This window comes from Salmo salar, chromosome 03 (genome assembly GCF_965601325.2).
Source record: "Salmo salar chromosome 03, fSalSal1, whole genome shotgun sequence".
In the NCBI taxonomy this organism is placed as follows: domain Eukaryota; kingdom Metazoa; phylum Chordata; class Actinopteri; order Salmoniformes; family Salmonidae; genus Salmo; species Salmo salar.
Genome location: NC_138293.1, coordinates 79,031,814 through 79,043,950, shown reverse-complemented (window position 1 = coordinate 79,043,950; position 12,137 = coordinate 79,031,814). Strand labels below are relative to the sequence as shown.

The window sequence follows — 12,137 nt, the reverse complement described above, 5'->3', positions numbered from 1 at the left end:
GCGGCAGGAAAACTAGTCAGGATCGAGGTAAAGGAATGGCCAAAGTACAGAGAGATTCTTGATGAAAACCTGCTCCAGAGCTCTCAGGACCTCAGACTGGTGTGAAGGTTCACACTGCGGTCTGAAAACTTATGGAAATGTGCTTTTTCAGATTTTAATTTACAATACATTTGCAAAAATGTCTAAATACCTGTCATTATGGGGTTTTGTGTGTAGATTGATGAGGGAAAAAAACGATTTCATAAATTTTAGAATATGCTGTAACGTTACAAAATGTGGAAAAAGTCAAGGGGTCTGAATACTTTCCAAATGCACTGTATACAGAGCAAAAAGGCAAACTCAGCTCCATCATTCATTGAATCAGATGGCTCATTTGTCACAAAACCCACTGATATTGCCAATTACTTTAATTATTTTTTCACTGGTAGCAGGTAACCTAGTGGTTAGAGCGTTGGGCCAGTAACTGAAAGGTTACTAGATCGAATCCCTGAGCTGACAAGGTAAAAATCTGTCGTTCTACTCCTGAACAAGGCAGTTAACCCACTGTTCCTAAGCTGTCATTGTAAATAAGAATTTGTTCTTAACTGACTTACCTATGCAAATAAGTAAATAAAGGTTCAATAATAAAAAAATTAACTGGCAAGATTAGGAAACTTAGTCATGACATGCCAGCAACACTGACACTACACATCCAAGTATAACTGATCAAATTATGCAGGACATGCATTGCAATTTAGAATTCTGCAACACTTAACAAAGAGCTCAGAATGGGTGGCAAGGAATAAGTTAGTCCTAAATATTTCAAAACTAAACACATTGTACGTGGAACAAATCCTTCACCAAACCCTAACCCTCAACTAAAGTTTGTAATAAATCATGTGGAAATTGAGCAAGTTGAGGGGACTAAACTGCTTGGAGTAACCCTGGATTGTAAACTGTCATGGTCAAAACATGTTGATACAACAGTAGCTAAGATGGGGAGAAGTCTGTCCATAATAAAGCTCTGCCTTGTTAACACTATCAACAAGGCAGGTCCTACAGGCCCTAGTTTTGTCGTATCTGGACTACTGTTCAGTCGTGTGGTCAGGTGTCACAAAGAGGGACCTCGGAAAATTACAATTGTTTCATAACAGGGTAGCACGGCTGGCCCTTCAATGTACACGCAGAGCTAACATTAATAATATGCATGTAAATCTGTCATGGCTCACAGCGGAGGAGAGATTGACTTAATCACTACTTGTTTTTGTAACTACTAGCACACAGGTCAGACACCCATGTATACCTCGCAAGACATGCCATCAGAGGTCTCTTCACAGTCCCAAAGTCGAGAGCAGACGATGGGAGGTGCACAGTACTACATAGAGCCATCACTACATGGAACTCTTTTCCACATCAGGTAACTGATGCAAGCAGTAGAATCAGATTTCAAAAACAGATAAAAATACACCTTATGGAACAGCAGGGACTGTGAAGACACACACACACACACACACACACACACACACACACACACACACACACACACACACACACACACACACACACACACACACACACACACACACACACACACACACACACACACACACACACACACACACACGCACGCACGCATACACATGGATTTTGTATTGTAGAGATGTGATAGTAGAGTAGTGGCCTGAGGGAACACACTTTATGTGTTGTGTAAAGTATTATGAAATGTAATGTAATATTTTAAATTGTATATAACTGCCTTGATGTTGCTGGACCCCAGGAAGAGTAGCTGCTTCCCTGGCAACAGCAAATGGGGATCCTTAATAAATACAATAGAAATGCAGGTCAGTGCCGGTACCATACTCAATGTGCAGGGATATTGGAGTGGTTGAGGTACAGTATGTATATATTTACGGATGATAAATGGATTTGACATGCCTGTTACCTCATTTTTAGACCCCAGTGTAAAAGGAAGTCATGACAGGACAACATCCAGTCCCTTAAACTAAGATTCATTTAAAAAAAGTTAATGCAGATTAAATGTTGTTTGATTTATTTTTAAGAATTGTTAAGAATCCTCTGAGCAATTGTATTAGTATAAAATCATATAATTTCCCAAACTTTTTTAGCATACAATGTACAGTAGATCTATATTTGTATTATTTATTTTATTCAGGTTTTTTTGCTCATCTTTATCAAGGGTGCCAATAATTTGGGATGTGACTGTATATAGAGAGATGTATAGATAGAGAAAAGAAAAGACAGCGAGATAGAGACACTAAGAGAAAAGACAGAGAGAGATAGAGACACTAAGAGAAAAGACAGAGAGAGATAGAGACACTAAGAGAATAGACAGAGAGATAGAGACACTAAGAGAAAAGACAGAGAGATAGAGACACTAAGAGAAAAGACAGAGAGATAGAGACACTATGAGAAAAGACAGAGAGATAGAGACACTAAGAGAAAAGACAGAGAGATAGAGACACTAAGAGAAAAGACAGAGAGATAGAGACACTAAGAGAAAAGACAGAGAGATAGAGACACTAAGAGAAAAGACAGAGAGATAGAGACACTAAGAGAAAAGACAGAGAGATAGAGACACTAAGAGAAAAGACAGAGAGATAGAGACACTAAGAGAAAAGACAGAGAGATAGAGACACTAAGAGAAAAGACAGAAAGATAGAGACACTAAGAGAAAAGACAGATAGACACTAAGAGAAAAGACAGATAGACACTAGAGAAAAGACAGATAGACACTAGAGAAAAGACAGATAGACACTAGAGAAAAGACAGATAGACACTAGAGAAAAGACAGAGAGAGACACTAAGAGAAAAGACAGATAGACACTAAGAGAAAAGACAGATAGACACTAGAGAAAAGACAGATAGACACTAAGAGAAAAGACAGATAGACACTAGAGAAAAGACAGATAGACACTAGAGAAAAGACAGAGATAGACACTAAGAGAAAAGACAGATAGACACTAGAGAAAAGACAGATAGACACTAGAGAAAAGACAGATAGACACTAGAGAAAAGACAGAGAGAGACACTAAGAGAAAAGACAGATAGACACTAAGAGAAAAGACAGATAGACACTAAGAGAAAAGACAGATAGACACTAAGTGGAAAGACAGAAAGAGATACAGACACTAAATAGAGACACCATGAGAAAAGAAAGAAAGAGATTAAATTAAGATTGAGAGATCATTAGAGCTAAGGCAGGAGGAGACTAGTAGGACACCAGGAAGCATCCACACACACACACACACACACACACACACACACACACACACACACACACACACACACACACACACACACACACACACACACACACACACACACACACACACACACACACACACACACACACACACACTTGCATGAATAACCTTGTGGGGACACACAATTCAGTCCCATTCAAAATCCTATTTGCCCTAACCCCTAACCCTTACCCTTACCTTAACATTAAATCTAACCATAACCCTAAAACCAACCATAGCTCCTAACCCTGAATCTAGTTCTAACCCTAACACTAATTCTAACCATAACCCTAAACCCCCTAGAAATAGAATTTGACCGTGTGGGACTAAGAAAATGTCCTGAGTTGGTCAAAGAAAAAATGGTTTACTATTTATGTTCACAAGAATAGTCACACACACACATTAAGCGCAGCACTATACCTTGAGCGTCATCTCTGCTACAAAGATGGCTGTGAAGACGTAGTTGGAGATGGTTAGGAAGACTCTTTCCTATAGAGAGAGAGAGATGGAGGGAGAGAGAGAGAGATGATGGAAATAGAAGATCATTGACTTGACACCACTAATTATATTTCTATGGTTGAAACCTAGTGGTGAACTTTGATCCTTACCAGGCTGCCCTGCATGATCTTAGGTCTCTCCAGAGCCACGGTGATGCAGTTGGAGAAGATGAACGCTAGCACCACATAGTCAAACATCTTGTAGGCTATGATGGACTGGCATACCCGCCTGAACCTGAGAGAGAGAGGGAGGCAGGTGGGGAGGGAGGGAGGGAGATAGTGGAGAGAGAGGGAGTGGTATTGGGAGACAGAAAGGAAAAGAAAGAGAGCAAGAGGGTAAAAGATAAACAATTTAAAAACGTGTTTTGTAACATCGCTACTGATTAAAACCCATTATTGTGCCTCATTGACAGAGAACTGGGGATTGCTCATCATTCAGTCAGAGAATAGCCCCATTCTCTCTGATTATTTAATTTCCTTTCAAAGCAATTCCCATTAACTGGTGTTTTAAAGGCACCATGCTCCATAGAGACACCAGAGAGAGAGAGAGAGACACCAGAGAGAGAGAGAGAGAGACCAGAGAGAGAGAGAGAGAGAGAGACACAGAGAAAGAGACACAGAGAAAGAGACATAGAGAGAGACAGAGAGACAGACACAGAGAGAGAGACACACACAGAGCGAGAGAGAGAGACAGAGAGTGAGAGACACACAGAGAGACAGAGAGAGCAACACAGAGAGAGCAACACAGGGAGATCAACACAGAGAGAAACAGAGAGAGACATAGAGATAACGATAGAAAGAGATTACAAAACACCTGTAATTAAATCTTACCAGCTCCTACTACACAGTGAGAAATACCAAATACACTACATGACCAAAAGTATGTGGAACCTGCTCGTCGAAATCATGGTGTCACGTTCTTGAAAATGATCGGACCAAGGTGCAGCGTGAGTATAGTTCCACATATGTATTTAAGTGAAACTAACAAAACAACAAAACTTACAAAGACCGTGAGGACGTAGTGCCCAAAACACACTAACAATCAATCAATATCCCACAAAACACAGGTGGGGAAATAACTACCTAAATATGATCCCCAATCAGAGGCAACGATAAACAGCTGCCTCTAATTGGGAACCATATTAGCACCAACCTAGAAATAAACATACTAGATCACCCCCTAGTCACGCCCTGACCTACTACACCATAGAGAACCAAGGGCTCTCTATGGTCAGGGCGTGACAGTACCCCCCCCCCCCTAAAGGTGCGGACTCCGGCCGCAAAACCTGAAACCAAATGGGGAGGGCAGGTTGTAGCCTCCGCCCAGACCCCGGATCCGGCCATCGCGCCGGGCTGAACGCCGTGCCTGGACATCGGCACAAAGGAGGACTCCGGCCATGAAGCTGGGATGGACGCCGTGCCTGGACTGGGCACCGGCGCAAAGGAGGGCTCCGGCCATAGAGCTGGGTTGGACGCCGTGCCTGGACTGGACACCGGCGCAAAGGAGGGCTCCGGCCATGGAGCTGGGTTGGACGCCGTGCCTAGATTGGGCACCGGCGCAGAAGAAGGCTCCGGCCATGGAGCTGGGTTGGACGCTGTGCCTGGACTGGGCACCGGCGCAGAAGAAGTCTCCGGCCATGGAGCAGGACTGGACGCCGTGCCTGGACTGGGCATCGGAGCAGAGGAAGGCTCCCACCATGGAGCAGGACGGGACACCGTGCCTGGACTGGCCACCGGCGCAGAGGAAGGCTCCCGCCCTGGAGCTGGACTGGACGCCTTGCCTGGAAGCTCCGGACCGTTGACCGTCGCTGGAGGTTCCGGACCGTAGACCGTCGCAGGAGGTTCCGGACCGTGGACCGTCGCAGGAGGTTCCGGAACGTGGACCGTTGCTGGAAGTTCCGGAAAGGGGACCATCACAGGAGGTTCCGGACTGTGAAACGTCGCCGTAGGTTCCAGACTGTGAAACGTCGCAAGAAGCCCTGGACTGTGAAACATCGCCGGAAGCTCTGGACTGTGAACCGTCGCCGGAAGCTCTAGACTGGGAACCGTCGCCGGAAGCTCTGGACTGGGAACCGTCGCCGGAAGCTCTGGACTGTGAATGCGCACTGGAGGCCTAGTGCGTGGAGCCAGTACAGGTGGCACCGGACTGGGGACACGCACTTCAGGGCGAATGCGAGGAGCAGGCACAGGACGTACCAGACTGGGGACACGCACTTCAGGGCGAGTGCGAGGCACAGGTTGCACCGGACTGGTGACACGCTCTTCAGGGCGAGTGCGAGGAGCAGGCACAGGACGTACCGGACTGGGGAGGCGCACTGGAGGCCAGATGCGTGGAGCCGACACAGGTTTCACCAGACTGCTAACCGGATCTTCTGGTCGAATGTTGAGCAGAACACACTTGCACAACATCTCTCTCATCTCTCTCTCTCTCCCAACTTCTCCATCGCCTCCCTGACAGTCTCTGGCTCTTCCCACAGCTCAGAAGCCAGCTCCATTTGCCCCCCCCAAAAAACATCTTGGGGTTTCTGTGGCCGTGGTCTGACTACACGCTCCTCCAGAGTTTGCCATTCGGGCTCTGGCACTCTCCTCAGCTCGACCGGCCACCCCCGGCCACCCAAAAAATCTTGGGGTTGTGTGTCCGCGAACCCTGGCGTCGTTGCTGTCCTCCATTATTACCTTCCGTCTGCCGCCAAGGAAGGGTTTCGCATCCACCCATCACTTCTTCCCATGTCCAAAAGTCCTTTACCTGGTGAACACGCCGCTTGGTCTTGGTTTGGTGGGATATTCTGTCACGTTCTTGAAAATGATCGGACCAGGGCGCAGTGTGAGTATAGTTCCACATATTTATTTAAGTGAAACTAACAAAACAAAATAACAAAACGTACAAAGACCATGAGGACGTAGTGCCCAAACACACTAACAATCAATATCCCACAAAACAGAAGTGGGGAAATAACTACCTAAATATGATCCCCAATCAGAGGCAACGATAAACAGCTGCCTCTAATTGGGAACCATATTAGCACCAACCTAGAAATAAACATACTAGATGACACCCTAGTCACGCCCTGACCTACTACACTGGACTCTGGAGTGACACATGGGCACTAATATGGAATTGGTCCCCCCTTTGCTGTTATAACAGCCTCCACTCTTCTGGGAAGGCTGTCAACTGGATGTTAGAACATTGCTGCAGGGACTTGCTTCCATTCAGCCACAAGAGCAGTAGTGAGGTTGGGCACTGATGTTGGGTGATTAGGCCTGACTTGCAATCGGCGTTCCAATTCATCCCAAAGGTGTTAGATGTGGTTGAGGTCAGGGCTCTGTGCAGGCCAGTCAAGTTCTTCCACACCGATCTCAACAAACCATTTCTGTATGGACCTCAATTTGTGCAAGGGGGCATTGTCATGCTGAAACAGGAAATGGCCTTCCCAAAACTGTTGCCACAAAGTTGGAAACACAGAATCATCTAGAATGTCATTGCATGCTGTAGTGTTAAAGGGTCTAGCCTGAACCATGAAAAACAGCCCCAGACCATTGTTCCTCCTCCACCAAACTTTACAGCTGGCACTTTGCAATGGGGTAGGTAGCGTTCTCCTGGCATCCGCCAAACCCAGATTTGTCCGTTGGACTGCCAGATGGTGAAGCATGATTCATCACTCCAGAGAACGCATTTCCACTGCTCCAGAGTCCAATGGCGGCGAGCTTTACACCACTCCAGCCAACGTTTATCATTAGGCATGGTGATCTTAGGCTTGTGTGCGGCTGCTCAGCCATGGAAGCTCCCGACAAACAGTTATTGTGCTGACGTTGCTTCCAGAGGCAGTGTTGCAAATGAGGACAGACGATTTTACGCGCTTCAGCACTCGTTGGTCCCGTTCTGTGAACTTGTGTGGCCTACCACTTCACGGCTGAGCCGTTGTTGCTCCTAGCTGTTTCCACTTCACAATAACAGCACTTAAAGTTAACCAGGGCAGCTCTAGCAGGGCAGAAATTTGATAAACTGACTTGTTGGAAAGGTGGCATCCTATGATGGTGCCACCTTGAAAGTCACTGAGCTATTCAGTAAGGCCATTCTACTGCCAATGTTTGTCTATGGAGTTTGCATGGCCACGTGCTTGATTTTATACACCTGTGAGCTACAAGTGTGGCTGAAACAGCCCAAATTCACTAATTTGAAGAGGTGTCCACAGACGTTTGTATATACAGTGTACCTCCACCGCTAACAGAACACTGTTGCAATGCCTTCCAGCCTGAGCTCTATCTCTGAGCCCTTAGGTGGATTTATTGTTGACCAACAGATAGAGGATCACTATGGGAAGCATCCCTTTGCTACCTCAGGGACAGGGATCCATACACTAATGTATTCTAAGGTATTCTGATAAGGTGGTGCTTGGCAATTCTTCTCTTGGGGAGTGGGGATCCATAGGCTGTGCAGGCTTTCGTTCTAGCCTAGCACAAATGCATCGGATTCAATAACTTATGAACGGAACACCAAAGCCTTGAATGGCTGTATCAGGGGTGTTAGTGCTGAGCAGGAAATGAAATGAAAGAGTGAATGAGTGAAAACAGGGATTGACAAACAGACAAACCTGTTCTGAGGAGAGAAGAGGAAGACAGACCAGTCCTCTCTGGTCTCACACCACTCTGGCCTGTACACCTCCATCATCTTCTGGATACGGAAACACAGACTCTGGAGGAGGGACACAGCGCACACACACACACAACGTCAGAATTCACACACAACGTCATAATACACACACAGTCAGAACACACACATGCACGTGTGAACGCAAGCAGGGAGGCAGGCACGCACACACGCACATACACACACACAGTTTGGTGAGTGAATTCAGTACACATACACACACTGGTTCTAGACAAAGAGAAACGGCTATACTGTATAATACAATAAGATTATTCCGATTATTCCACCTCCCAAGAGAAAATATGAATCCTTTGTCTTAATTGTTTACAAGAGAGGACACTTTGCTTTATCAACACCTAGAAGGATAATATCCAGCATCCCCATTTGTCTGCTCTACTCAGTGACTAAATCCCAAATGGGACCCTAATCCCTATATAGTGCACTATATTCCCTGGTCAGAGTAGTGCACTACATAGGGAATAGGGTGTCATTTTGTGTAAATAGCATATTTAATTGGCCCTGGTTCAGCCCTGTATGTATGGGATTGTTTACTGTTGAAACAATAGAATCCCAGGGAGAGACATAACGAGGAATCTACTGGAGAATGTATTCCTGGATATTTATTTTATAAACTGCTATAGACAGTGTGTTTATTCTACAATAAGCTGCATTGGGCTGCTGGTCATGGATAACACTGGTACAACAACAGTTCCTTCTCTCCTACCTACAGTATCTGTCTTTACCAAGACGTTAGGATATCACTGGTACAACAACAGTTCCTTCTCTCCTACCTACAGTATCTGTCTTTACCAAGACGTTAGGATATCACTGGTACAACAACAGTTCCTTCTCTCCTACCTACAGTATCTGTCTTTACCAAGACGTTAGGATATCACTGGTACAACAACAGTTCCTTCTCTCCTACCTACAGTATCTGTCTTTACCAAGACGTTAGGATATCACTGGTACAACAACAGTTCCTTCTCTCCTACCTACAGTATCTGTCTTTACCAAGACGTTAGGATATCACTGGTACAACAACAGTTCCTTCTCTCCTATCTACAGTATCTGTCTTTACCAAGACGTTAGGATATCACTGGTACAACAACAGTTCCTTCTCTCCTATCTACAGTATCTGTCTTTACCAAGACGTTAGGATATCACCGGTACAACAACAGTTCCTTCTCTCCTATCTACAGTATCTGTCTTTACCAAGACGTTAGGATATCACTCGGTACAACAACAGTTCCTTCTCTCCTACCTACAGTATCTGTCTTTACCAAGACGTTAGGATATCACTGGTACAACAACAGTTCCTTCTCTCCTACCTACAGTATCTGTCTTTACCAAGACGTTAGGATATCACTGGTACAACAACAGTTCCTTCTCTCCTACCTACAGTATCTGTCTTTACCAAGACGTTAGGATATCACTGGTACAACAACAGTTCCTTCACTCCTATCTACAGTATCTGTCTTTACCAAGACGTTAGGATATCACTGGTACAACAACAGTTCCTTCTCTCCTACCTACAGTATCTGTCTTTACCAAGACGTTAGGATAACACTGGTACAACAACAGTTGATATCCACTGCGACTGTGTATGTTCCAGGGTGTTTTTAAAGTGAATAGGACTTGATCATTGTTTATCATCACAACCAAGTCACTCTTTAATCTCATCATTCAGATCCTCCCCTCCTCCCTTACTCCTCACCACTCTCCCCCTCACCCACCCTCTCACCCAACCTCACCCCACACCTCCCCCTCACCCACCCCCACACCTCCCCCTCACCCACCCTCTCACCCAACCTCACCCCACACCTCCCCCTCACCCACCTTCTCACCCAACCTCACCCCCACACCTCCCCCTCACCCACCCTCTCACCCAACCTCACCCCCACACCTCACCCCCACACCTCCCCCTCACCCAACCTCACCCCCACACCTCCCCCTCACCCACCCTCTCACCCAACCTCACCCCCACACCTCCCCCTCACCCACCCTCTCACCCAACCTCACCCCCACACCTCACCCTCACCCACCCTCTTACCCAACCTCACCCACACCTCCCCCTCACCCACCCTCTCACCCAACCTCACCCCCACACCTCACCCAACCTCACCCCCACACCGCCCTCTCACCAACCCTCTCACCCAACCTCACGTCCACACCTCACCCTCACCCACCCACTCAGCCAACCTCACCCCCACACCTCCCCCTCACCCACCCTCTCACCCAACCTCACCCCCACACCTCACCCATCCTCTCACCCAACCTCACCCCCCACCTCCCCTCACCCACCCTCTCACCCAACCTCATCCCCACACCCCACACCTCCCCCTCACCCACCCTCTCACCCAACCTCACCCCCACACCTCCCCCTCACCCACCCACTCACCCACCCTCTCACCCAACCTCACCCCCCACCTCCCCTCACCCACCCTCTCACCCAACCTCACCCCCACACCTCCCTCTCACCCATCCTCTCACCCAACCTCACCCCCACACCTCCCCCTCACCCACCCTCTCACCCAACCTCACCCCACACCTCCCCCTCACCCACCCTCTCACCAACCTCACTCCTCACCTCCCCCTCACCCACCCTCTCACCCAACCTCATCCCCACACCTCCCCCTCACCCATCCTCTCACGCAACCTCACGACCACACCTCCCCCTCACCCACCCTCTCACCAACCTCACTCCTCACCTCCCCCTCACCCACCCTCTCACCCAACCTCACCCCCACACCCTCCCTCACCCACCCTCTCACCCAACCTCATCCCCACACCTCACCCAACATCTCACCCATCCTCATCCAAACACATCTCACCTCACCCATCCTCACCCCCAGACCTTCCCCTCACCCCCAGACCTCCCCCTCACCCCCTCACCCCCAGACCTCCCCCTCCCCCAACACCAACTCACATAGTCGATGTCATCATCCAGGTCCTCTCTGTCCTTGCGTGTGTTGACCTGAGGGAACACCTCTGTCAGTAGCTGTGGATGGGGATGGGGATGTGGCGGCAGCTGAAGTTGAAGCTGGAGCTGGGCCGATGGGGCCTTCCCATTGCAGTCCTGGTGCTCCCCCCCAGCCCCTCCACCAACCAACCCACTGGAGAAGCTCTTCTTCCTGGGGTAAGGCAGCATTGACGCCAGAGGGGTCCCCGGGACCTGGAGGAGCTCCGGCAGCTCCAAGGACAGCGCCCGGCGGTCCCGCCGCGGGACAAAGTTTAGGGCCAGGAGGGGAGGAGGGTGGGCGAGGTGCGGAGGAGGGTGAGGGGGGGAGAGGAGGGACTCCTGCTCGGCCGGGTTGGTGGCGTGGGGGCTGCGGGAGCGCAGGCTACCCCCTCCTCCTACCCCCAATCCCAGGCCCAAGGCACGGGAGGGGCGACCCAGGCTGTTCCAGCTAGACCGCCGGCCCCACATTGCCTGGGTCTGGGAGGCAGGACGGCCCCAGTTGTGGTACAGGGAGCTGCTCCCCCGACACTGGGGGAGAGAGAGGGAGACAAAGAGGGAAAGATAGACGGCGAGGGAGAAGGAGAGACGGAGAGGGAGAGAAAGAGAGACAGACAGAGAGGGAGAGGGAGAAAGAGAGATGGAGAGGGAGAGAGACAGATGGAGAGGGAGAAAGAGGGAGAGAAATACGTAGAGGGAGAGGGAGAGAGGGAGAAGGAGAGGGAGAAAGAGGGAGAGAAATATATAGAGGGAGAGGGAGATAGAGAAAGAGGGAGAGAAATACATAGAGGGAG

The 12,137-nt window shown here is 48.4% G+C and overlaps 1 protein-coding gene across 1 annotated transcript in view; it reads right to left on the bottom strand.

Annotated features, from left to right (window-relative positions):
* LOC106606743 (voltage-dependent T-type calcium channel subunit alpha-1I-like) overlaps nt 1–12,137 on the bottom strand; it is a 143,023-nt gene that overhangs the window by 54,415 nt on the left and 76,471 nt on the right. Inside the window, exons 15-18 of the mRNA XM_045715479.2 lie at nt 11,314–11,874; nt 8,332–8,432; nt 3,851–3,974; nt 3,663–3,731 (exon numbers count right to left, since the gene is read on the bottom strand). Coding sequence (XP_045571435.2) covers nt 3,663–3,731; nt 3,851–3,974; nt 8,332–8,432; nt 11,314–11,874 — 855 coding nt within the window. The remainder of the gene's footprint in view (nt 1–3,662; nt 3,732–3,850; nt 3,975–8,331; nt 8,433–11,313; nt 11,875–12,137) is intronic.